This window comes from Herpailurus yagouaroundi, unplaced genomic scaffold (assembly GCF_014898765.1).
Source record: "Herpailurus yagouaroundi ecotype Mexico unplaced genomic scaffold, PumYag 163, whole genome shotgun sequence".
Taxonomy (NCBI): domain Eukaryota; kingdom Metazoa; phylum Chordata; class Mammalia; order Carnivora; family Felidae; genus Herpailurus; species Herpailurus yagouaroundi.
The window spans coordinates 17,762,008-17,788,863 of record NW_024412404.1 but is presented as its reverse complement, the minus strand read 5'-3'; the positions used below and the strand labels follow the sequence as shown (position 1 = coordinate 17,788,863).

Below are 26,856 nucleotides of genomic sequence, written 5' to 3'. Positions count from 1 at the left end.
ATGGCCAACAGAAAAAGTTGGGTTCTGTTTGATAAAAGTAATAAAGCCTACACAAGTTATTGAATATATGCTCCACTCAGTGTAAACACTAAAAGCACCAACATTAGAAAGATAAGCTCTTAAGTACATAACTCTGACAAGGTGATTATAATGGGAGCACTAATGATAGCTAAAGGATAGAAAGCTTGCAGCTTGGATCCATTCAAGACCTGGGGTGCTGTGCAGGTTAGAAGACAATGTTCTATGTGAAGAATATTATTTTCTCAATGATTAATTACTGTCATGTCATTTGCACTAAATCCACTATTATTAACTTGCAACGTATTTTTCTGAGACCTAAAATTATATGAATAATAATATTGATTTCTAATTTGGAGTATATTGCAAAGACTTGCATTCCCTTTTAAAATTTTTTGGTCTCATATTCTGATTAGCTAGGTGCTTTTATTCCCATTTTGGGGGCACCTGGGTGGCTTAGTCAATTAAGGGTCCGACTTCAGCTCAGGTCATGATCTTGCGGTCTGTGAGTTCGAGTCCTATGTCGGGCTCTGTGCTGACAGCTCAGAACCTGGAGCCTGCTTCAGATTCTGTGTCTCCCTCTCACTCTGCCCCTCTCCTGCTTGCACTCTGTCTGTCTCTCTATCTCTCTCAAAAATAAATAAACATTAGAAAAATTTATTCCTATTTTGTTGGCAGGAAAACTGAGGTACTTTGCTTATCCAGTATATCCAGACATTGCTAGGAAAACCTCAAATCACTTAGATTGCCTACCTCTTGATTGCAAATAGACTCCATAGTATCTGCGACCGTATAAACTTATATTTTTTCTTTATTTCAATGGAATGAAATGAGATGCAAAATTTACAGTCTGGTCCATAATTAGAAGTGTTCAAAGTATCTAAACATTATTCCATTAGTATGTCCATTCTTGTTCTTCTGGAATAATAGAGGGTGAGAAAAAATTGGGTTATCTTGAAGGTCATCCATCTTTAAGCAGATGGATACCTAGGAGTTATTTCTCAAGAAGCAGTGGAACTTATCCTCAGCAGATGGGGTCAGGCTTCCTGATGCCACTAGCCCCCTCAGGGGCCCAGGAAGCGCTTCTGGGGATTAGTAATGTCCCATATGACCATCTTTACAGAGCAGGGTTAGATACAGGTGGGGCAGATCAACTTCCTTTGGATTTTCCCAAACCATTTGACAAACACATTATATTTTCTAGGGCAGTTTTACCTCCTCTGTAAATCAGTCAGCCCTCCTCGTTTTTACATAAGCTCCATGCCAGGGTCTGTGGATATCAGAGGCTACCTCTTATGTTTCTTTTACCTCCCCAAGGATGTTGCAGTTCTTCTGGAACAGTAAGTGGCGTGGCAGAAGGGATATTGGGTCTCTGTCCCAACTCTTCCACTTACCTACATGATCTTGGGTAGGTTTCTGAGACTCTACTTCTCAGAAGCCTGCAAAATGGGGTTTATAACAAAATATCTACTTTATTTTGCCAAGTTGTAAGAACCAAATACAATAGTATGTGCAAACTTTATACAATTGACAGATATGATTATATTGGATTGGATGAGAATCAACATTACGACATGGTTTAGAATCCTCACTCCTAACGCTATAGGAATTGACACATGGGAGACGTCAGCCAGGGCATGAGTAATTCACTGAGCTGCACCTTTCTGTTGGTTTTGAAGGCTGCAAAATGTTTGAACACAAAGAGGGAGGAACAATTTGAAGAGGCCATGACAAAAACATAGATTTAGAATTAGGAATGTGTGGGTCACACTCATGAAATAAGGAAGGCACCAGCTCCTGGTAGCAAAGGGCTTGGCCTGGAGCATGTGGTCAAAAATGGGACATGTAGTGAGGTTGGGTTTTAGAGGTCCTTCACAGCCACGGTTAGAGCTGATGCAGGAGGCAGGAGGGAGCCATGATGGTAGATGAATGACATCTTTTAATGAAATTAACCTGGCAACATTGCAGAGGTGAGACTAGGAGAAGAGCCTGGAATCATTAAGCTTACTGTATTGATTCATGTCTTCGGTGCTGTGGGCACTCCGGTGGTCCATAATCCTGGTGGGAATTGAGAAGGCTCCATCCAATTTAAAAAGGGACTAGCCACAAAAGCAAGGAGAGTTTAAGTGTTGGAAATTATTTCACAAAGTGCTATTTTGTTCCTCAGTTAGTCCCTTCCCTCTCATGTGATTATTTATTAAATCACCTCAGATATTTGCTGCTGTTGTTGTTGTCCCTAAACTGCTTAACATTTTGTTATCTCTTATAAATGATGGTCTCCATAACCTCTCCCCGTATATACCTTATCATTTTTCCTTTTAATCTTAAACAAAAATGTGCTCCTCAGGCACTCTGTTAATTAGAATGTCGTTGGTAAAGCTCACATGGTGGTATTGTAATTACTTCTCTGTATTGTCTTAATTTTTGTTCCCATCTGAAACTGAAAATATCTGTTCAACCTCTTGATCTCAGCAATTAGTTAAGTGGTATGCAGCTGGTTATCCGGGGGTGGGCTCAGATGTTTAATCACCTCTGTTCAGGTCTGAATGGGAATCTTCTCGAGCAGCGACACCTGTAATTAGTGTGTAGTTGCAAGAAAGTTCTTCCGGAACAGTGGCTCTCAACATGTGGTCGCCAGAAAAGCAGCAGTGTCTGGGAAACCGTTAGAAATGCAAATTCCCAGGGCCTCATCCTAGCCCTACTAAATCAGAAACTCTGGAAGGGGCCTGCCAATGCTTTAATAAGCCTTCTAGGTGCCTGCTAAAGTTTGAGAACCACTGTCCTGGAGAAATACCTTCACAAGGTTAGGAAAACAGACTTCAGAAAACACCAGGGGAGTTGAGAGGCTGAGAAGAAAGGGCAATCACTACCCTCTTGGAGGTGATGCAGATTTCCAGAGGAATAAGCATTGGAAGTGAGATTTTTTTTTTTTTTTGTCCTGAGTCCCTGCTCCTGGAAAGAAAACCTGGCTAGCTATTGTTTGCCCTATGCTTTGGAAAGACAAGTGTTTTTCTTTGTTTCTTTGTTTTGTTTTGTTTTGTTTTGGAGAGAGAGGAGAGGAGAGGGGCAGAGGGAGAGAGAGAGAGAGAAAGAGAGAGAGAATCCCAAGGCAGCTCCACATTCAGCACAGACCCTGATGTGGGGCTCGATCTCACAACTGTGAGATCATGACCTGAGCTGAAACCAAGAGTAAGACACTTAACCAACTGAGCCACTGAGGCTCAGAAAACTTTGTCTTTGGAAAGACATGTACGTAAGTCAGTTTTTAGGAAGGACTATTGGATCTTCTGGCTCAAGGGTCTTCATTGGATATTTTAATGTTAAATAGATGAAGAAAGAGATCTATTTGCCACATTGAGTGAGTCTCAGTTTCCTCTACAGACACCTAAATACTGAAGATATCCTTATTTCATGGTCAAGAGGAAATAAGACCTCTATCCTACACTGAACATTTAAATAAAAGAAGCAGGTCTTTATTGAGATTCTTTTGAAGGTGTCCCAATCACAGAGTCCTGGTCAAAATGCTAAGCTTGCCTAAGGTTTTAGTATCACCTTTGATCCATGGACTGTGGGAGTCTAAAAATGAAGAGTCCATCAGCTTACCAACTACCTTGTATCATCTAATTGATAAGTCATTAGTTAACCAGGAATAATTTAGGGAAAGTCCATTTTCTACTACCACGATCAGAACCAGTATACTTATTTAAGTTCTTAAAACTCCACTTTGTTTTTTTATTGGCAACATATATCCACATAAAACCTATTCTGATGTGGTCATGCCTCATCAGAATGCCAATCCAAATTTAAGTGTGTAATTCAGAGTTTCTTTTGTGTTAAAAACAAAGCGATTTGTTTTCTAGCTCTTGAAACTTCTGTGTGTCTAGACAAGGAACTCTCTTATTTTACATAGGAAGGAAGAAGAGTTTGTGTTTCATTTTCTATCCTACAATGAGCATTAATCATTTAGATAAAAATCTCTTTGGGAGGAAAATAAATCCTCGTTGATATGGCCAACCCTTTTATTGTTGAATTATGTATTTTCTTTTTATAAGATCAATGAACTTCTCCATGGGTTGTTTCCATTTGGGGAATGAAATGATGGAGCTTTAGAATCTCCACTCTGTGGTCTCTGATTGTTGGAGTTTGTGGACTGCAGGCACTCGGAGGATTTAACTCAGAGGGGATCCTGATAAAGGGTTCTACTGCCACTTGAGAAAACTAGGCAGGACATTTCTCCTTGGGCTCTCATGTAAGCAGGAAAGAGCTAAAAGTGATAGAAAACAGATTTTCTGATCACTTTGGTCCTACAGGGGTCCCAGAGGCTGGCCCTCTTTTATCCCAGAGTTTTCTGCTTCTCTTTCATCTTAGCAGAATATGCTCATATCATTGGTGAGTTCCAGCCAGAGAAAAAGCTGCATAATTTGCTCCTTTTCTTGCTGCAGCTCAAAGTCTAGGACTCAAGGAACAATGTGAAGCAACGATTAAATCAGGTCTGAATGTTTGAAAGAAGTACAAAAGAAAAGGTTTAATATGGTTTCAACATTGTCTTCTGTAAATTAGGGATGCTGTTGAGGTATATTTTTCAACACTGTGTCCTTTAGCATCAAGCCCTCTCATTGTTGCCATTGGGTATGGACAATATAGGAGGGGACAACAGAAATGACAAGGAAGGAAAGGATCAATGGAAAGAAGTTGCTACAGTCTAGTCTGATTCCTTATAGTTCTGCTTCTATTTATACTGAGCCAAAATATCCTCAATGGCATTGAGCTAACATCTTTCCCCCCACTCCCATTCTCTTCCACAGCCTAACAAATGTTTTCCCTATTAGATACACTTTAAGGTTACTACCAAATTAACCACAAAGGCCATGGCATTAACAGGAGCTAGAAAATTCACAGGAGCCCCAAATAGGCCACCGAAAACTATTGTGTAGGCAATTGTAAGGTTATTGTTTGGCCTTGGTGAAGTGATAGTGGGTTTTCCATGATAGACTTGGGAGCAAAGAGTTTCTCTCTGTCCCTTTGACTATGACTATTAATCTTGATGCACATGAATTTCCACAGCTAAGTCACTGCTGGTACAAGTAAAAGCTGAAGTGCAGTATTTACGAATGGAGCTGCCCACCCTCATTCTCTTGCTCACTCTCTTATACACACACACACACACACACACACACACACACACACACACCTCATTCATTCTTCAGTAGCATATCATACCAGTGGCTTATGTAGCACAGAGATGCATTGTCTCTTTATCCCTTGCAATCTACAGTGGATTTCTGGTCAACCTAGTTCATGTACTTCTTTTCACTGCAACTCGAGTAGCTAAGAACTCTGACACCTTTGAACCTTATGGGTCTTGTTTTTGAAATGAAACAAAACACTGTCATGGCTTGGGAATTGCAGAAATGTCACTTACTAACTCTAGGCCTGGATTTTTTTTTTAATTTAAATTAATACCTGTGTAAGGGAGGAGGCAAATAGCAATGGTTTGGCTTTTTGTGCTTCTGCCTCCTTTCAGCATTGGACTAAGCAAAGTCCATGCTGTCTCCCCTCCCACTTCCCCACCTTAGTGAAAACCTAGGAGTTGTCATTTCCTTTGTAAAAGAACTGTTTTTCAGTGTTTGCTCTTTGTTCAGTCTGCGTAGTTGGTAAATGCAAGTGTAGATAACTCTTAATGCTTGTCTGGAGGTTTTTCCGCCTATTTGTGATTTGGGAGATGACCAAGGGCATGTTTGACTTGTAATAGAGATGAAGAATGGATAAATCCAGTGCATGTAATATGATTGGAGAGTCCCATAGACTGACCCACTGTGCATTCCCATAATGCCTGTTGAACAACCAAGCATTGCCCTTGCAGAAGTACAACTATACTAACTGGTATTGCCTACAGTGATTTCCAAAATGGTGGTACTCAGAAATCCGACATCCTGCACTTCTCAAGGGGGCCCTCTCCTGGCCCGGAGGTCCATGTTGCTTCCCATCCAGGGAAGGTATTTTGCTTCTCCCCATCCTTCCTCCCCTTTCCCTCCCCTCACTTTCTTTATATTCCTGGCCTGAGTGTTACCATTTGCTTACTGATAAGAGTATACTATGAATTTTCATTTACAGCTTTGAGATACTTATGAGGCTTTCCTGCTTCCCACTCAGCCCCAAACTTGGGACTTTTCACACACTGATCCTCTGATCAGTTTGATGCGGGAAAGCACATGGAAGCCATGTACCAGTTTGTATAGTAGTACTGTTTTAAACTGTGTACTCTTGAACAAAGTAGAGTGTGCTGGGGGTTCGCATTGGCTGCTTGACACACACAAAGCCAATTAACTTGCATGCCAAAAAAAAAAAAAAAAAAAAGAAAAGAAAAGAAATTAACCCTTAGAGTACTGCTTCAACATTTTGGTTTAAGGGTCTTGAACTTTACCGGTTAGGCAATGCTTCTTTCTCCAGATCCGAGTGCTGCACTTAAAGTCCATACTTAGTCTAGCCAGAACATCAACCAGGATCCTCTCTTCCACAGCTTTCCTGAGATGCTCCTGGGTCCTTTATTATTAATCAACTGATGGCATTAAAGAGGTCTAAAATATAGCCACTGTGTTTCACTGAAAATGGGCTCCACTTCCAGTGTGCTTGAGGGTGTGAGGGACTATTTTTAGCTTTGGTACGTGTCCTCTTAAAGAAAGAAGTCAGTTCTTTAAGGGTTAATATGAAATTAAGGAATTTGATGGTCTCTCTTGCTTGTCCTTCCTCCAAGGTGTCTGCATGATCCTTTTTAGATTCTTAGCTCACCTGTTGAATGATGGTAAAAAGTAATATATATATATATATATAATTGCAAAAACAAAAGAACAAAAGACTGAATGGTTGAATGAAAAGACCCCTTGGCAATGCTTGCTTGATTATCACAGAGGGTAGAAAGACCAAATGTTTTAGTTAACGAATATTCATTTTGTCCTCTACCCCGAGCACCACTGCTACACAGTATTGTGGAAGACTTGATGATGCTTTTCATTTACCTCTTGCTTTTTCTTCTTCCTGTCTAATAGCCCAATAGAATCCTGCCAGAATTTCTACAAAGATTTCACATTACAGATCGACATGGCTTTCAACGTGTTCTTCCTTCTCTACTTTGGCTTGAGGGTAAGTCTGATCAGTGCCACCCGGTATCATAATGGGGCATCTTGGACCCAGGGACCATCCTTCACCAGCATCTGTTCTCGCAGAGATGAAGCCCAGTGTTTCCGGGGGAGACAACAGACCTGCGCTGTGATTTTCAGTCTCTGACAGAGACCTTTCCTCAACTCAGCATTTTCTGAAGTGCATGTTAAAATCTTGTTCCAAGGAGGAGAAACAGGGATTGAAATAACTATTTTGCCTTTGCTGGCCTACTGTTTCTCATCTCTCTAAATACGAATGCATTGTTGCCTTTAATAGGAACAAAAAAACTTCTCTTAAAATTATGTTTATCAGGGTTCGCTTAACTGAATCCTAAGAGAACAGGTGTGAGGACTGAATCAAGGGGGTAGATTGGCCGAATTTGGGACTTGGGCATTTATACTGGAGCCTGTTTACAGCGATGGCGGGGGTGGGGGTGGCTGCATAGAGTGTGTATCACAGAGATTGTGTGTGCATGTGTGTACACATGTGCATGTGTGAGTGGATGCATACGTATATGCCTTATTTACAGTTATATTTACGTTGGAGTCTAACAAAGATGAGACCACTCAAACTTTCCGATGACACTATTGAAAACCATAGGAAAATAGATTGCTGGGTATTTCTCCAAGGTTAACATAATCTACAGTCACTCTCCAGAAAAGGCTGTATATCCAAATTCTAGGACAGAAACAGCCTGTGATTGGTATAGATATGAGAAGGACATAACATCTCCCTCCAGGCCCCCATGAAAAACCAAAACATAGCCTTTGGCAAAAGAACATAGTTAGAATGCCAGCATCATGCTTCTCATTTTTTTGTCTCCTTTTCTCTTTCCCCAGTTTATTGCAGCCAACGATAAGCTGTGGTTCTGGCTGGAAGTGAACTCTGTGGTAGATTTCTTCACGGTTCCCCCAGTGTTTGTGTCTGTGTACTTAAACAGAAGTTGGCTTGGTAAGTCAGTCTCTCCTCCTTTCTTCTTACTGGTTCCCGAACTGTGGTGGATCAGAGGCCTGGGCTGTCCCCACGGAAAGAAAGTTTTGTGTGAATGTGCACAACTCTTGGAGTTTGGGGGGTTAGTGAGGACAGTTCTCTTCAGAGCACTAGCCCAGGAGGATTCGCGCAGTGAGTGCTTCAGGTAAGGCAGTTTTCTCATTGTTGAAGCCTACGGGTCACACTGTCACAGCCAGGACCTCTGCCTTCATGCTTCTGTCATTTTCATTCAGCCTGCAGTTAGAACTGGACAAAGAAGAGCCTGGTACGAGGCCAACTTTCCAAGTAACTGATTCAGGTGCCCCAGAAGGCCTGCCTGCCGAAGTTAGCTTCTGTCTGCTTCTCGGTTTTATGACGAGTGGTTCCTGCCTGGTTTATCTAGAGCTAAGAGTTCCTCTGTGGGACAGCGTACAGGAAGGCGTCTCGAGCCACTGTCTCCTTGAAGGAGGTGGAGCTCCCCTCCCGTGCTAAAGGAGGGGCTGTTGCTGGTGCTGTGTTCACATCTTACTTCCCGTATCTGCTCAACATGTCCCTTCCTGTCTGTCCCTGGCAGGTGACTTCCTGCATTACGAGCAAGACAGTTTGGCAGGAGAAGTAGTTAGCTCCAGGATGGTCATGGCAGCCAGAGGCATAGAGAGACAGCTTTGAGCTTCTCTTTGTTGCACTGAATAATTCTCTCAGAATGTTCCTGCTGCTGTAGGTCTACTGGGGGAAAGGGAGGCTGAAACAGGATTCAGAGGACTACTTGTGCGTCCAATCTGTATTTTTAGAAATTTTTGGTGTTACCTCAATTTTTTTTCAAAGTAATAGAAATAAAACCTTGGATTGCAAGTAACCTGTTCTGCGAGTGTTCCGCAAGACAAGCAAACATTTCTAAGAAATTTTAACTTGATAAACGAGCGATGCCTTGCAATATGAGTCGTATGTGAGGCTGAATGTCACACGATCACAACTGAACCAACGGTTCTTGAAATTTTCTTTGATATACAAATGCTTTGGATTACAAGTGTGTTTCTGGAATGAATTATGCTCGCAAACCAAGGTTTTATGCATATTACATTCAGTATAAACATTTAATGATGTATAAAGGAAATATCAATCATGTCTTCCCCGTTCTCACTGCCTTCTCCCTGGGATGCTCAGTGTTCATAGACTTCCATATCTTTCCTTCATGCCCCATTGCTACAAACATGGATGTGTACATATATATGTTGTAGAGGAGGTGGTCTTTGTACAAATACGTGTGTCCATGACATTGCACTGGAATTTGGTTTTCTCACTAGCAAATAAATGATGGACATCCCTTCAGCTCTGTAATAATTCATTTTATTAGAGTTACACAGAATTCTACAAATTGTTGTATTGCAGTTCATTTGGACACAGCCCTAATGATGGACCACCTGATTATTTTCTTTTTGCACTGTAAACAATGTTTTAATAAACACCCTCATCCACACATCTGTGCAATTTTATTTCTCTAGATGGTTCTAGGTTCCTGGAAGAGTAATTGCTGAATCAAAGCATGCATATATTTTAGTTTGTACAGAAATTGATGGTTCACTTTTCAGAAATGTTGTGTCAAGATATGCTTCCACTAGCAGTATGTTTTTGATGTCCTTGCTAGCATTGTGAATTTATTACATGCCTCATCTCAAGTATTTAAAAAAAGAAGCACCCTTTGTATATGATGTATGCAATAATCACATACACACATATCTGTGTGTATCTATGTGTGTATATCCCATAAGGATTCTATTTTGGACGGATTTTCACATTAGAATTGTATTCATTCACTCAATGGAAAAGTCATCATCCTTGATTTGAAACCTGCTTGCTTAGATTGGGTTTTCCAGCCAGCTTGATGAAACCATCAGAGCCACTCACAAATCTGAGAAGTAACCTGAATATGCTCTGGTACTGAGGGTCCCAGCTACCTCAGCTTGACTGTTAACTGGCTTTGTGACCTGGGGAGCTCACTTTTCTTTCACTCAGCCTGTTGTTTATAATCTGTAAAATAAAGGTTAGGTTAGATGATTTCTCAGGTACTTTCAGCTCAGAATGTCTCTAGGATTCTTGCATTGTTCATGAGAAATTTGGCATCTAGGTTGTTGGGAAGGACTGGGAAATTGGTGAAATCAAACCATCAACATTCCTGAGTCAAAATTACATATGGGTTGCTAACCATGGTTCATCCTAGACCATCCTGTTGCAAAGAGTATACACACGCATGTGTGCACACACGCACACACATGTACCCATGTACCCGTGAGCGTGCACAGACCCTGAAAAACTCCAGACAGACAGAGAAAGAAGGAAGGAGAAGAGGCAAGAACAGAGGAAGGGAGAGAGAAGGAGGGAGAGAGGGAGGGAGGGAGGAGGGAAAGGAATCTGCCTTCTCTTCCTGCCTTCTCTTCTCTTCTCTTCTAATTACTCTGTACACTGGAACAACCACTTTGCTTCTGGACCCTCAGTTTTCCCTTCTGAAAAATGGGAGGTTTGGACTTAAATTATCATCTAGTCCCCACACTTCATGAGTTGGAATTTTATGTCCAGTTCCATTCTCTCTTGGTCCCTTGTGGTCCTAGGTGACTGAGGATAGTCCTTCATGACTGGTGGAGACACCCTCCTGTGCAGCGAGCAGATCTCACCCCAGGGTAAGGGTATAGAGCCAAGTCTCCTTGTGAGACTAAAAGCATCTTTGTGTCAGGAGAACTTGGATGTTTTAAAAATTCATGCCTTCTTGGGAATGATTTAATCCTGATTTTTGGCTTGGTGTTCTCATCTAGTGAAAAATCCACCAGAGTGAACAGGAAAAGGGGAAGAAAAAGAAAAAAGAAGAGAAATGAGATATACTTTTGCATCTGCTATGGTTTCTCTTCAAAAATTAAACCTTTAAAATGTGCTTCAATCGAACAGTATTTATTAATACCTACTATGTGCCAGGCACTTTTCCAGATGATTTGGAAACAACAGTGAATAAAATAGCATCCTACCCCATAATGTTGCAGTGAGGGAAGAACAGGAAAAAAATGAGCCTAGTAAATAGGCAAATTATACAGTGCGTTAGGAAGCATAAGTGTATTGAAACTGAAAACAGACCAACAAACTTTTGGGCTATAAAATCATAATAAAAATACCAACAACAAATAACCTTTCCCCCCTTGTAGGAGAAGGCATCCTTAATGAAATGCTTGTGGTTCTCAGCCCCTTGGGTGAGCTCCACCACTGGTCTTCTTGTTATGGAAGAGAATTCAGTAGAATAATATTTCAAGGAGGTTTCCGTGTCTGATTTAATACATGGGTTATTACATCGTGAAACAGTTATTGTGCCGATGAACTGCCAAATATAAAATGAACATTCCCATGAGATATGGCTTATACAGTAGAAGGAATAATCCCATTAAATGGGGGGCATTTCAGGAAGTGCTACCCTCCTCCTGGAAAATGAAAGGGTGCTGCCTTTACTGGTTGAGGTTTGGCATAAGCTGGGGAAAAGTGCAGTCTGTTCTATTTCTCCTGCACACACCTGCTGAGCTCTATGACACAGGGGGCTGCGCTATAGCTGGAGTCATGTGGGTGCAAAACAGAACAAGGGCTATGACCCCCATCCTTACCTTTGCCAGAGCAAAATGCACACCACATTTGACTTCTTATCATAATGTATGGTTGCATATTATATAGTATTGTATTGGTTTACTTTATGTATGTATTATCTTAGTGCATTTGATGGTGTATTGATAATAACAGCTAATTCCAGTTCTACCATGTGCGGGGAACTCTGATCAGCCCCTTACATATATGAACTCACTTACTTCTCAGAAAAGTCCTGTGAGCTGGGAGTTACTTTCCCCATTTTGCAGATAAGGACACAGATTCAGCGACGATAGCTCTTGTCCCAGGTTGCGTAGCCTTGGAAGAGGTGGAAGGGGTGATTTGCCCCAGATTTGATCTGATGTTATGTCTGTAGTCATGCTGTTCTTCTGCCTCTGTCCTTAGCCTTGAAAGATTGGGGGTTTTGAGGACTGCGTTGGGGTGAGTGAGCTGATTTGGCTAATTTCTGTTGGCACTTCTCCATCTCTCCTTACTGAGAGAGATTCACTTCGGGCAGGCAGGGAGGGGAAGAGCTCTTATTTAAGAACACACGTCCTCATGACTCCTCATCCCCATCCCACTCGTCCTTGCCCACCTTCAGTTTCTAGAGTTGTCACTAGGACCTGGGGAACACATAGAGCTTGTCTGGTGTCTCCCGAGTCCCAAGGTACCCTAGCACCTTGGGGATCAGATCTGTTCCACCGGAGAGAGAGGGAGAGACTAGAGGCTTCCACACATGCTGTCAGTAGAGCAGAGTGGGTCAGAGCCAAGCTCTGGGCTACCACCTCAATTCACATCTTGGCTTGGCCAATGGGTCACCTTAAGCAAGGTTGTTTTACCTGTCTTAAACTCAGTTTTCCACCTGTCCAATGAATGGGCAGTACTCACCTCACAGGGTTGCAGAGGGGATTTTGTGAGGCAGTTTAAGTAAAATACTATGTACCTAGGACGGGGTTCACGATGATCCCAGGCTTCTCTTTCTAACCTACCTATCATATTTTAAAGCACCAAGAAAGAAAACAAACCAGAATGGAACCAAAAATAAGGCAGCGGGATGTGAGGACATCCACGTTGGCAGGCGGCAAGTCTCTGCTTATTTTAATTCCTGTTCCCACACACACCAGCTTATTCATTTTTGTTTCTCTCACCAAATCCTTATCCTACCTCACTAAAATAAATGTACCTTGAAATGAGAGATGTATTTTATTTTGAGACTAGAATAACATGCTGAGGAGAGCTCTTCTGTCTGTCTCATTTTTGGGGGAACTGTATCCCCAAGGTAGGTCAACAGACTGTGCCTCCTCTGTGTATTTATTTATGTGGTTTCATTGAGGGTCATTTTGTGTGGTTAAAAGGAGAGAGGAGAGAAAAAATAATGATGCACTCACTGGCCACTCATCTCGCTAGCTTTTTTTGAGTGATTACTGTGTACTCAGCACTGAGATGAGGGGACCATGTCTGGCCACCCTGTTTTACTATGATCTCCAACATTGCCCCTCTTCTCTGATTAATGAAATCAGGGGATGGTAAGGAGCCCCAGGCTTTGAACCCAGGGTGGAAAAACTGTCAACTATAAACGTACCTGTTCCTCTAACCCATGTTAGACTTCAGCACTTCTGGAAAACACTGCTACGAAAGAGAGAACTCTGATAAAAAATAGAAAAATGAGTTAGTGCCCAGCCACAAGGCAATTAAAATGATTTAAGATATCTGCTTATAAATATATGCCCGGGCAGTACCTTTTTTGTGTCAAAAGGTGATAAAAACAGGATTTAAAAAAAAAAAAAAAAAGTTCAGATCCTCAAAAACAACAACAAAAGGACAAAACGTAGTTCCTGTTTGAGACTGAGGTTTCAATCTAGTTTTAGAACCAAAATAAACACGCATGCAGCAACAGCAAGTAACACTGCCCGCTGTATAATTAAGTCCCAAATTGTCAGGTACAGGCTGTAAGGGCCGTGGGAGTTCACAGGAGAAAGAGCTTATGTGGGTGGAGGAACGCGAGGAGGCTTCTGCAATGCACCGGCTCAGCCTGGCTTGCCGTGGTGGGTGAAACTGGGGAGCAGTGGCCTGCTTCGAAGGGGAGAGGAGACCAGCCTACCCTGTGCAGAGGATAGCAGGTGCCCACCAATGATAATGCCGTCCTAGAGAAGAAAGCACCCTTCCCTGCACGAGGCATCAGCCCCACAGCCCCGCAAGATGGATGTGTTTGTTTCCTCTTTCTACAGTAACAAGTGAGCGCCACAAATGGGGTGGCTTAACACAAGTTTCTTTCTTTTTTTTTAATGCTTTATTATTTATTTTTGAGAGAGAGACACAGAGAGAGAGAGCGAATGAGCATGAGTGGGTGAGGGGCAAAGAGAGAGGGAGAATCCGAAGCAGGCTCCAAGCTCTGTCAGCACAGAGCCCAATGTGGGGCTTGAACTCATGAACTGTAAGATCATGACCTGAGCCAAAGTCAGATGCTTAACTGACTGAGCCGCCCAGGTGCCCCAACACAAGTTTATTTCTTACAGGTATGTAGATTAGAAGTCAGCTTGGGTCTCTCTGGGCTAAAGGACAAGAGTCTTCAGGGCTGTGCTCCCTTCTGGAAGCTCAGAGGAATGTTCTCTTACCTTGCGTTTTCCATCTTTCGCAGACCACCCACACTCCTTGGCTTGGGGCCCCTTCCTCCATCTTCAAAGCCAGCAGCCCTGGGTTGAGTCCTCTTACCACGTCTCACTGATCTTGCCATCTGTCATCACCTTCCTCAGACTGTCTCTCTCCTGTCTCCTGCTCCTACTTCTAAGGACCCTTGTGATTATACTGGGGTCCTACATGGATAATCCAAGATACTTACCCCATATTAAGGTCAGCGGGTTAGTAACCTTAATTTCTCTGCTACTGTGATTACCTTTTGCCATGTAAATTACCATATGCCCAGGTTCTGAGGATTACCATGAATGTTTTTTTTTGGGGGGGGGGTGGGCATTATTCTGCCCATCAAAAGCGGTATTATTATTAATACTCCTATTTTGCTGAAGAGGAAACTGAGGTTCAGAGAAGTTAAGTATCTTGCCCCAAATCATGGAGCCAGTGGCTCTGCATAGTCTTTTGGAGTCCAAAAGACCTAGTAGGCATTCTGGGCCCTCCACGCCCTTGCCTTGTCATACGTTTCTACCCTGTTATGGGAGGAGACCTTTGGGGAAATCTTGCTTGGAGCCTGAGAACTTCCCCCCTCTCCTCACTTCCACGTAGTGTTTTTCTTCTTCTTCTTCTTCTTTTCTTGGGACCTGGTGAATTACTAAGCCGATATGCCTACTATTCATTATTCTTAAACATTTGCTCTGGTGGGGGCGGGGGGGCTTCCCACGTGGCTGCAGCAATTGAGGGGAACATGTTAGGTCTATATGCCCCCTGCTTAAAAGCTTCCTTTCCTTAGAATTCATGCTTTCTTGCTTTTTCTGGAGCTTATTTTAAAGAATGGAGAGAAACCAGAATTTTAGAATGCCAGATGAGGCAACAAGTTATGACGTGTTCCCAGGGAAAGCAGCGTGTGGAGTCACCTTTCCTCTCGTTATTCTCTCAGGGCACAGCTGCAGTCTTAGGAGGCTTTCCATTGCCCTCTACATCATAGGGTGTCTGGCCCCAGGGCCACTCCCTTGCTTGAAGAATCCCACAACGGGTAAAGTGAGGTGCGGTTAATATCTAGCCTTCTGTTGACTGGCCTCTGCATTTGGTAAAAGTACTCAATGGTGAAAGCCTTTGCCTGGTTTCTGTTTCCTGACATCAGGAATTTTCAGTGTATTGAAACTTAAAACAAAACAAAACAAAACAAAACCATAAAACCCCAAATATGATTTGGCCAGAAAGTAGAGGCAGCCCCTTATGGGCAGCCCCAGGCACACAGACTTGACTCCCAGCCTCCCCTGCCCCTTACAATTCCCGCCAGGGGTCCACCAGGCTGCTAATTGCATCTACCCTGCTGTGTGTTCCTTCTGCTGAGGGCAGAGTGAGTTTCTGCCCCATCTCACTGGCTGGCATCCCTCTCCCTGTTAAGGCACAGCCCTAACTTCACCACCCATGTAAAGCCTTCCCATTTTTCCAGTTGGAATGAATTCCCTGACGTTTTTCTCTTTTGCTCTTACAATTAGTGCTATAAAAGCAGTATTATCATCTGTGTTATATTATCAGTTAGAATACAAGTTCCATGACACCTTTGTGCAGGAACATTGACCGTCCTGTTTTTTTGCTGTGTCCTGGTGCCTGGAACAGTGCCTGACACATAATTTGTGCTTGTTGAATGAATGAATGAATGAATGAATGAATGAGTGTGTTTTCTTTCAAGGATGATAATAATGAACAATTACTTGCTTATTAAAGGCAGACACTGGGCTCAGCAACTCATATACGTTATCTGAATTAATGTTCACAGCAGCCCAATGAGTAAATACTATAGTCTGATTTTACAATTTAGAGAACTGAGGTTTGCGAGTTATGTAACTTTCTCAGGTAGTAAGTGTGGATCCAGGACTCAGCCCAGTTCAATCTGATTTCTGAGCCCATGCTTTTAAAATTACTAGTCCAGTGGTTCTCAAGGTGTGGTTCCCATACCAGCAGCATCAGCACCACCTGAAAATTTCCTAGATATGCAGATTCTTAGAACCCAGCACAGACCCAATGAATCAAAAACTCCCAGAGTTTAATCTGACAATCTTTGTTTTGCACACCTTCCTGGCCACCCTGATATTCACCCAATTCTGAGAACCACTGTCCTAGGCTATTCTGGGATGCTTATACATTTGGCTGTCCACAAGAATCCCCCAGAAGGTTTTCAAAACTCATGATGTTCAGACCAAACCTCCAATCAATTAAATCAGAGTCTCTGGGTTGGGGGATATGACCCAGGTTCAGCATTTTTTAATGTTCTCCATTGCATCAAAAATGCAATAAGGTTGAGAACCATGTATATACATCTTCTAATTGTGAACGTTGAGTTAATTTCTCCCTAGAAGAGTGCTTCCTAGTCTTCATGTGCATGTGAAACACTGGGAGGTCTTAGAATGCAGTTTCTGATTTGGGAAGTTTGGGCGGGACCAGATATTCTGCCTTTCTACATGTTTCCAGGTGAGGCTGGTGTTTCTAGTCTGGGGACCATATTCGAAGTAGCCAGGCTTTCTAGTCTGGACTGAAATGTCCAGTAAGGTAACCACTAACAACATTGGGCTACTTAAATGTAGACTAATCAAAATTAAATAAAATCTCAAAGCTCTGTTTCTCATTCATACTAGCTACATTTCAAGCATTCGCCAGCACCGTGTGGTTAGTGGCTGTGGTGTTGGACAGCACAAATACAGAACATTGCCATCATCACAAGAATTCCACCTGACCACACTGCTCTAGAAATGTGTCTTGTGAGAGAGGTGCCTCGGTGGCTCAGCTGGTTGAGCGTCCGACTTCAGCTCAGGTCAGGTCGTGATCTCACCATTCGTGACTTTTAGCCCCGCATTGGACTCTGTGCTGACAGCTCAGAGCCTGGAGCCTGCTTTCGATTCTGTGTCTCTGTCTCTCTCTACCCCTCCTCTGCTCGTGCTCTGTCTCGCTCTCTCTCCTTCAGAAGTAAATGAACATTAACAATTTTTTTTTTAGACTGTGTCTTGTGATAGAACGTACCATGAATTTTTACTTTTTGTATGTCTGGGACACCCTTGTAAACCGTGGAAGCTTAACAAATGTTTACTGAAGTGATTTTTAAGGAGAGGACTGATGTACAGATGTACACCATCGAAGTAAGACTCCCCACCACCCTATCCAGATTACATTATTGAAGGCCTCAGTAGGCAACAACTGCACAAAAGAGGCTCTGGCCCTGGCTCCAGCTCCAGCTTCTTCCCCAGGACTCTACTGCTGCATTTTGAAATGGCCTTCTGGGCTCTGAAAGGAAAGGTCTCTGGTGCCCCCTACAGGACTGTCTTGGACTTTGCTGGATCAGAGTGAGATTAAGTAGGCTGGAGGAGGGGAGATAAATTGGCTCAAAGTCAGTGGATACTCGGCAGTTAGTCAGAGGTAAGGATAGGCTCACTTTGCATTCCCACAAGGTGTTTGACATCTAATAACTTGACTTGAGTCAGCCGCTATGACCATAAACTCCCCATTCTTCCCCCCACCACCCCAAGGAGTCTCCTGGTCCCATTGCCCAGGGTCTAGAAGGAAGGGCCTTTGAGAACCACCAGAGGTGACCTGAGGCAGTTGGACACAGATGCTCTAAAACCCAAAGCCTTCTATGTAAACCCTTCCCTGTAGTTAGTGGTTTAATTTAAAATAATAACAATAAAACAATAACAATAATAACAATAACAATAAAAGAAAAGTGTGGCTTCCCTTTTGGGGGCCAGATGTCTTTGGAGATGGAGAAAGAGAGAGAAGAAGTATGTGCTCTGAAAGAGAAGGTGCTTCCATAACTAGGGTAGTGTTGGATCTGTTCACATCTTACATCTTTACATGTGTGTATGTATATGTGTGTTTGTACATGTACAGGTACAATTTGTAATTATCCCAGTTAGTCTTCCAAACACCACTATGAAATAAGGATCATTTTTAGCCCCATTTTCCAGATGGGGAAACCAAGGCCTAGAGAGGTTCTGTAACTTGCCAAGAGTCATATAGTGAGTAAGTGACAGAGCCAGGCTTTGGACCCAGGCACTCTACCTCCAAGGTTTATGTTCCTCAGTGTTCTATTATGCTAGCTTTCAAGTTATAAAATTAACTAGCCATTATAGTTTCACTTACAAAAAATTAATCTAACAGCCCTGTCTAATCAGAGCAAATACTGAGTGCAGCTTCCTCCCATTCCAGTCCCCTAAGAAAAGGTGAAAAGCCCCCTAAACAGAAAGTTCTTTGGTACTCCTAGGTAAGAAAGGAAATTTAGAAGAAAAATAACCCAATCCATTTTTTTTTTTTTAAACTGAGTTAATACAATTTCTATAACTTAGTAGCCTCCAAACTACTTTTGGTTTTGGCCTTAAAACACCTTTTCCCCTTTTCTCCAGCCCCCTTTTTCTGAACCTCTTGGTTTATTCTATACAAGTAGCCAAATAAATAAAAACAATCTATGTTACCACCATTGGTCCATCTTGAAATAGTGTCAGGTTAGAGATTATGGGCAGTACTGTTTGCCTGAGCTATTTTGGGGTGGAGAGGGCTATTAAGTGGTGCCATGCGCCTTAGGAAAAGCATTGGGACTGGATTGCTATTGTGTGGCAAGAGCAATGAACTCACTGAGTTCCGTCCCTTTGACTGGGCTCTGAAGGAAGGCAGCCCCAGCAAAGTGGCACGCAGAAAGTTTAGATGTGTTTCAGGGAGCTAATTGCTGCTCTGGTAGCTGCTCTGGCTGACACTGCTTCTAGAGAAATTATTCCTCTGTAAGAGATTTCTGACTGTATTCCCTTGATATTGCTTTGTCAGGGCATGCTTTAAATAAGATGCCCTCTGTAGGTAGCAGGGATTCTAAATCCTCATTGACGTGTACAGCTCTGTTATATGCCAACTTGGAAATAACATCTCAAAATGAATGTCTTCAAGGAACAAATTCAGCAGTAGGTTTTCATAGATGCCAAAACCTCTCCAGATGGCTGTACTTCATCTGGGGTATTATTGGAACAGCCTTCTCAAGCAACCTAAATCTCTAGGACTGGACGTATATTTACCTTTGCATCATCTTGAAAAAATAGATGCCTTGATTCTTCTCGATGAGATAGGGCCGTGATGGATCGACTTGGCTGGCAGACCAGGTAGGGAGAAAGTGGACACGGGAAGCAGCTCTGAGACGCTATTGCCAGACCTCCTCCCTCCCTGCGGGACGGAGCCTCTCAGCTCCCTTTTCTGGAGAATGATAGAGCCTGACTCCTCTCCACCCCAGGATAATTTATTCTAACAAACACTCTTTCCCAGGCATCCTACCTGGAGACACCTAGATGCCCCAGCCTGGACCCGGGCCTGCTGGCAAAAGTAAGGGCAGATGACAGGTGGTGAGCAAAGCTCCATTTTTCATGAGCCACATTGTATTACCAGAAATAAAAATCAAATACCGGTTTGACGACACTTTGCTCTCAAGTAACAACTGCTCAATTCAATTTCTGTCTTTAAGGCCAGATAAGAATTTAGCAACCCACCTCACAGAGGGTACCACTCATTTATTATTTCCTGGGTGGATTGCAGAACTTTTCCACGGCCAGACCAGGGGCGGAACAAATTCGTCCTTTTTGTCAAAACTCAATCTCACAATCTTTGCCTTTCATATTCTCACGCGGCCTCCCTTTCTACCTCTCTCGGTGAATTTCTTCCCTGTGGTCACCAAGCAGGCTTACTCACCAGCCATCCCGATCCCCGCTGCAGATATGCCCCAACTCCATGACTCTGGTAGACCCCACCCCCCTGACTAGCAACTGATGCTCATCCATCCTCTGTGCTCACCTGAATGCAGCCAGTTACGATCTCGCCCCTTCTGAAACCGCCATCATCTGAATCATTCATGGTCTCCCTTCCAAAGTTGACTGTATTTTTTATAAGTCATGTATAAAGTATTTTTATAAGTCCATGTCCTGGCTGATGAACTAGATCAGAAACTGGCAAAGCTGGCCCATTGCCTGTTTTCCTAAAGTTTTATTAGGACATAGCCACACCCACTTATTTACATCTTATCTTGGGCAGTGAGCCAGAGATCTAGGGTCCCCAAAGCCTAAAATCTTCACTATCTGGCTCTTTATTGAAAGTCTGTGATGTGATCCCTGCTCTAGAATAACAGCTATGTTATGTATTCCTTTACATTCCACTAACTGCCACAGTGTTTTGCACGTGGTCCCTACTGATCGGTTTTGATAAACTGGGCATAAACTTTCCTCTGAAATCAGTAAGAAATGTAATAGTAATAAAGTAACATCCTATTTCTGCCCATACTATTGCTGTTATTTCTAGAGCTACCTAGTATTGTGCAGCAGGTGTTGGACTTTGCTCTTTATCTGCCTGTCTCATTTGATCCTCCCAACAGCCCTAGATAAGAGACCCTGGAGCTCTGAGAGGTGAGCTGTCTCCTTTGCTGTGTGACTTCAGCAAGGATTCAAACTCGGGTCTTTGTGATCTAAGAGCCCGAGCTTTTCATTCCTGCTAGGTAGTCCCGGTCCAGCCCTAGCCCCTCCAGGTGCTTGCTCCCTGCACACCTCACTCACCTTCCCTGAATCTCGGTTCTAGTGAAGAGACTCCATTAAAAGCCACCATTGTTACTGCTATTATCATCCTCATTCATTCATTCCACAGACCTTAAAACAAGTACACGTGTTAGTTGCTGTACGGGGCTTGGTGTTTAGACTGTGAGTGAGGTATCTTTCCCCTGTTGTGGGAAGGGCAAGTCTATAAACCCTGGCTTGTAAACCCAGATGTTTCCAGGGATGGGAAGATAACAGATGAGTGAAGCCTGCCAGATGAAGGCTGTCTCTAGCTGGGGAGTGAATTTCCCCCTTAAAACGTTAGCAGCTGATCATGTTTGGCAGGTTCTTGCTATGTAGACACATCCTCAGTGTCCAGTAGGGCCTTCTCCTCTCCTTTCCTCCCCCTCCTCCCCCTCCTCCCCCCTCCCCTCCTCCTCCTCGAGAACAGTTATCTTTGGCCACAGTGACTTGCCCTTTAAAAACTGGTCTAGGCTGCAATATTATCTCTCTGCTTGGGACACAGAAATTCTTCTCTATAGGAAACAGTCATACTAGACTGTTTTCCCACTTACCACATCTATTGTCCAGCATCCTTACAAAGACTTTGTATGTCCTGACATCGGCTGACAACACTAAACAGGTTACAGCAGATTCACCAATAAATATCCATAATATGGCGGGTGAGTATCTTAGGCGACTTAAAACACTTAACTTGAATTTGCAAATTCAAGTGTTTTTGCATTTGGAGCAAAGTGCACGTTGTCTCAGGACTTCTCATTCCTATTTTTGGTTTTTGTTCATTTTGAGCAATAGCTTTGCTTACTACCCACCCTTCTCCCTTAGTAAAAGTATTTCTAGTCTGGTGGAGAGGAGGGATCCAGTGCAAGCACGAGGGGATCTGAGGGAAACCCAGGTGTCACACGTTTCTTTCCCTACAGTGACCTGCCCCAAATGTCTATTCTCTTGGCCCTCAGAGACTCTCTCCAGTCCCTCACTGTAGCAGGACCGCGTTTTCTAGGCCACGCTTCTGAAAAGATTTGTTGTGTGGTTCTGCCCCCTAGTGGGAGAAATTAGGAATGAAACACACAGAAGCTTCTGTCCTCCCAAATTCTGCCTCCTTCAATCCTGGTGAATGAACCTCGGCGAATGTAAGCTCTGTTTTTGACTCTTCGAGATAGCATATCCCTCAAAAGGTGCCCCGGACTATCTGTGAAAGCTTGAAAAAGACAAATGTCAGGCCAATAGATAGAAATTTTAAAAAGTAGGCATATGTATTCAGGCTAAACATGTGCTAAGATGTCCCAGGAAGGCCAAGGAAAGGAGATACCCTAGCCTGACTCCAGAGTGTTGCTCTAAAACAAAGGACTCTCTTCAATTGTTTATCTAATCTTTTTAAGCCTTCTGTCCTTTGGTGGGATATGTGCCTTCTGTCCTTTGAATTGGTTTCGGATTTGAAACAAATACTGAAGGACCTGTCACTTTCCTTCTTGTATGTCAAGCTGGCCAGCTATGAAAAATGGAAGAATGTGCAGATCCTGAATAGATATGTTTGTCAAACCTACACAGAAATAGGAACTTTATTAATAAACTCGAGTGTGATCATAATACATGTATCCCAGTAAAGCAGCTCTGATAGATGAACCAGAACTACAGTATTTAAATAAGGCGTGTACTGGGGCGCCTGGGTGGCGCAGTCGGTTAAGCGTCCGACTTCAGCCAGGTCACGATCTCGCGGTCCATGAGTTCGAGCCCCGCGTCGGGCTCTGGGCTGATGGCTCAGAGCCTGGAGCCTGCTTCCGATTCTGTGTCTCCCTGTCTCTCTGCCCCTCCCCCGTTCATGCTCTGTCTCTCTCTGTCCCAAAAAAACAAAAAACAAAAAACAAAAAAAAACAAAAAACGTTGGAAAAATAAATAAATAAGGCGTGTACTGTGTTAGTGTTGTGTTAGTATTTCATTCCTTCCTCCTGCGAGGTGAGTTAGTATGATCTTACCATTGACTGCCATTGGGTGGGTCCCAAAGGTCATTTCTGGGGAAGATAATAGAGCTTTTCATATGATATGCTTTCAAGCCGCCTAGCAGATGCAGAATAATATGAAAAGAGGCCAAAAAAAGTAGTGAATATTTTTATCTCGAGTTGTCATTCCTTATATCAACTCATTTTTAGGGAAGAGAAAGCCTGTTTTTTTCTGTTATGACATTTCTGTCATTTTTTTTTTTTTGACTGTCTGGCTGGACTTCATCTCAGCAAAGTTGAAAAAATATTCTAGATGAGGGGAAAAAAAATGATGGGAAGAAACTGGAAGAAGGGAGAGAGCCACAACACAAGGAGAAACAGAATTCTGATGTCCTGTTGCCAAATGGAAAGTTTAGGGTTTTCAAGAAGGAAACGTGTTATTCTAGGGCTAACAGGAATCCCAGAAGCATTTGTGGTTGCTCAAGGAGCACTTCAATGATCTGACGATGGCAGCCGTGGAACCAGGCAGTTAACAGAGCAAGAGAAACAGATGACCCTTGGGTGCAAATGTGCGTTGTTCAGACCACCTCTATTGAGTCTAGATACCCAAGGGACGCAGCTACTTCCAGAGGGGAAAAGAGCTGCAAAGTAATCCGGGAATCAGGTTTTCAGAGCTCCTTATGTTCCAGGACCCTTAAAAAATGATCAGTAGCATGTGTTTGTGTGTGTGTGGAGGGACGACAACAAAAGGGGTAATTTGTGTGTATGTGTTCATGTGCTTTACAATGGCCACCCATGTTGAAGCTGCAATTTAAAAATGGGTGTGGAAAGAAAAGCTTCATGATTTTTAGCTCTAATGGGTCAATTTAAGAAGCCAATGTCAAGTCTCTTCTCTGCTGGTGTGTGTTCAGCCTGGCCATCCTTTGTACCAAAGACCTTGAGCAGACCTTGGCTAAAACCCCAAGGTATACTCCTCGTTCACTGTCAGCAGTCATCTGTGGAATGGATTGGTGTGGGCTGTGTTGCCTTGGGCAGGGTGCATGTGTCATTCAAGAGACGATGCATCAGGCTACAGAGGCAGAGGGAGGCTGCCGTATGTCCACAGAAGTGAGTGAATCAGAAAGCCAGATGGGGACCCCCTCTAAGGACATGAGGAATTGCAGAGCACAAAACTAGAAGGGCTTGGGAACATCTTGTCCTTTATTGCACTTACGACAAAAACTGAGGCCCAGGGATGCCAAGGAATTTGCCTACATTTCTTCCACTAATTAATTAATTCTTCCATTTATTTATTCAGTGATGATGGCTGAGTGTCTCTCATGTGCCAGGCTTTGTTCTGGTGCCGGGGTTTTATAAAGAGGATGCATGTCACACGGGGAGTAGAAATTTGTTAAGTCAATTTAAGAGAAAAAGCTGGCTGAGGATGAAGAGTCTCAGGGCAGAAGCAAGAGAGAAGGGAGAAAAGAGAACCACGCTCGTGCTGTGGATGTGAACACAGATTTGACAGTGTTTGATAATTACAGTAACCACCAACCAGTGCATGATGGGAGGTTACCCCTGGTACCATTTCTTGGCACCCATCAGCACTGTAATAGCAAAGGTACTTGTAAGAGGGTTTGATTAGTTTTTATCTCCTGCTGCAGGCCCAGACTGTGAGTTCCATCATGCAGGTACCTTTGTTGGCTCTATGTTTCATCCCCAGAACCTGGGAAAACACTTGACACATGGTAGATACTCAGTAAATATCCACTGAATGAACAATGGAAGGAACAACAAAATGATACGGGTGCCCATGTTCCATTCTATAGTATAGGGATCAGCCAACATCAGTAAAGGGTCAGCTAGTAAATGTTGAGGCTTTAGGGGCCATATAGTCTCCAGCACACCCATTCAACTCTACCTTTGTAGCAAGAAAGCAGCCATAGACAATGTGTGAAAGAAGGGGTATGGCTGTATCTCTACAGTTTATTCATGGATACTGAAATGGGCATTTCGTACAGTGTTCCTGTTCCATGAAATATTATAATATGTTTTAACTATTTAAAAATATAAAAAATAAGGACACATGGGTGGCTCAGTCAGTTAAGTGTCCGACTCTTGATTTCTGCTCAGGTCACGATCTCACGGTTTGTGAGATTGAGACCTACAAGGGCTCTGTGCTGGCAGCGTCGAGCCTGCTTGGGATTGTCTCTCTCCCTCTCTCTCTGCCCATCCCCTGCTCATGCTCTCTCTCTCTCAAAATAAATAAACTGAAAAAAAATCTTAAAAAAATAAAATAAAAATGTACAAAATAGGCATTCTTAGCTTACAGACAATAAAGAAAGGGGTGACAGGCCAGATTTGTCCTATGGGCTATAGTTTACCAACCCTGCTATAGAAGTAGATAAATTGTTAAAGGTCTCATGAAAGTTTTAATTGATTGATTCATTTATCTATTCTGAGCCAGGCTCTGTATCAGGCACTGGGCATACGCAGAAATTAGACACAGTATCTGTCCTCAGTTGGTCTAGTGTCTAACTGAAGAAGATACATGTAAAAAAAATAAGTATAATAAAAATAAGCTTGGCACAGGGAGGGAGTGGTCAATTCTGTTCTAGAAGGATGAGAGAGCTTCATGGAGATGGTGTTGCTTCTGTTGAGGCCTGAATGATGAGTAAGTAATGGCCAGGAAAAGATAGGGAAGGCACCACGTGTGGAGAGGTGCAGAAGCAGTTTTTACTTTGAGAGTCAGCTATGATGGGGGCAAGGCCCTGGAAAGGTGCCCCAGGAGGCATGGGCCATATCTGCCAGGACTTGGGGTATTATGTGTCAGAATTTGAAATGTGCAAGTCTGATCTTGGAAGTGTCTCCCTGAAAATCCTCTAGAATTCTGTCGTCTGCAGGAAAGAGTGTAAAGAGCATCCTGTGGGAGAAATTGGGAGGGTGTTGGCTCGAGACAGAGGACAGGACTGCTTGAGACCACTTCAGAATCTAGGGAAGAAGTCATAAGGACTTGTGGTAATTAAGGCAGAAGCAGAGTTATGGAGAAGAGGCAAAAATCAAGAGAAATATCAAGGAAGAAGACCCTAAAAGACTTGGTGGTTGATAGATATGTGGAAGATGAAGGTATAGGAAAAAATCTAGAATGACTGGCTTTTGGCTTGGATATCTCCCCGTTAATGGTACCATCCTCCACACAGAAAATAGTGAAGGAGGGTATGTTTTACAAGAGGGTGATTAGATCTCTGGAGCTTCCTTCTTTGATAATTTTTAAAGAGTTCTCCTTATGAGACTTAATCCCTAAATCTATAGAACAGGAATAATAATTTTTGTACTTCTTTTGGAAGGCAGAATTGGTATGGCTAGCCTCTCTTGGCCGTCCTAATGATGATTAGTCACCAGCACAAAGACAAGGTCATTATGTTCAGCAGGTCAGATCTTCGAAGGATGAGTCATGACTGTGTAGTAAATAAGAACCTCACGGCCCATCTAATCAATGTATGCAAAGCGCTCTAAAGTTAATTGGGGGTTTCTAGACTACACCTTCCAAACATCACAAGCATCTTTCAAATATTCCCTATTTAAACACACACACACACACACACACACACACACACACACACACACACAAATATTCCCTATTTACAGATTGGAAAATCAACATAGATGGAGTGATTTCTCCACTTTCTTGAAGTCAATTTGCCTAGTCTCTAGTGCTCAAAAACTTTCTGCTAATTCGCTTTCTCATTCCTTGCCCATTGGAGAGGACCCGTGGATTTTTGGATAGCTTCCTTACAGATTAGAAAGACTTAGAAAAAAAAATTCCCAGTTTTTCTCATTTGGTGTGGACCTGCCCAGTTTTTAATCTTGATCAAAACGTAGATGGATCTCTATACTGTGGTCAGAAAACAACAAAACTCCCTGTCCATTTTATTTCCTGACAATAGAAAGTGGTCCAGGAAAATACTATTGAACATAGAAGC

At 42.9% G+C, this 26,856-nt stretch overlaps 1 protein-coding gene across 38 annotated transcripts in view; it reads left to right on the top strand.

Annotated features, from left to right (window-relative positions):
- KCNMA1 (potassium calcium-activated channel subfamily M alpha 1) overlaps window positions 1-26,856 on the top strand; it is a 736,361-nt gene that overhangs the window by 428,082 nt on the left and 281,423 nt on the right. For all 38 annotated transcript variants that reach the window (XM_040485497.1, XM_040485500.1, XM_040485499.1 and 35 more), the window contains exons 4-5: window positions 7,065-7,158; window positions 8,016-8,127. In XM_040485497.1, the coding sequence (XP_040341431.1) occupies window positions 7,065-7,158; window positions 8,016-8,127 (206 nt within the window). The remainder of the gene's footprint in view (window positions 1-7,064; window positions 7,159-8,015; window positions 8,128-26,856) is intronic.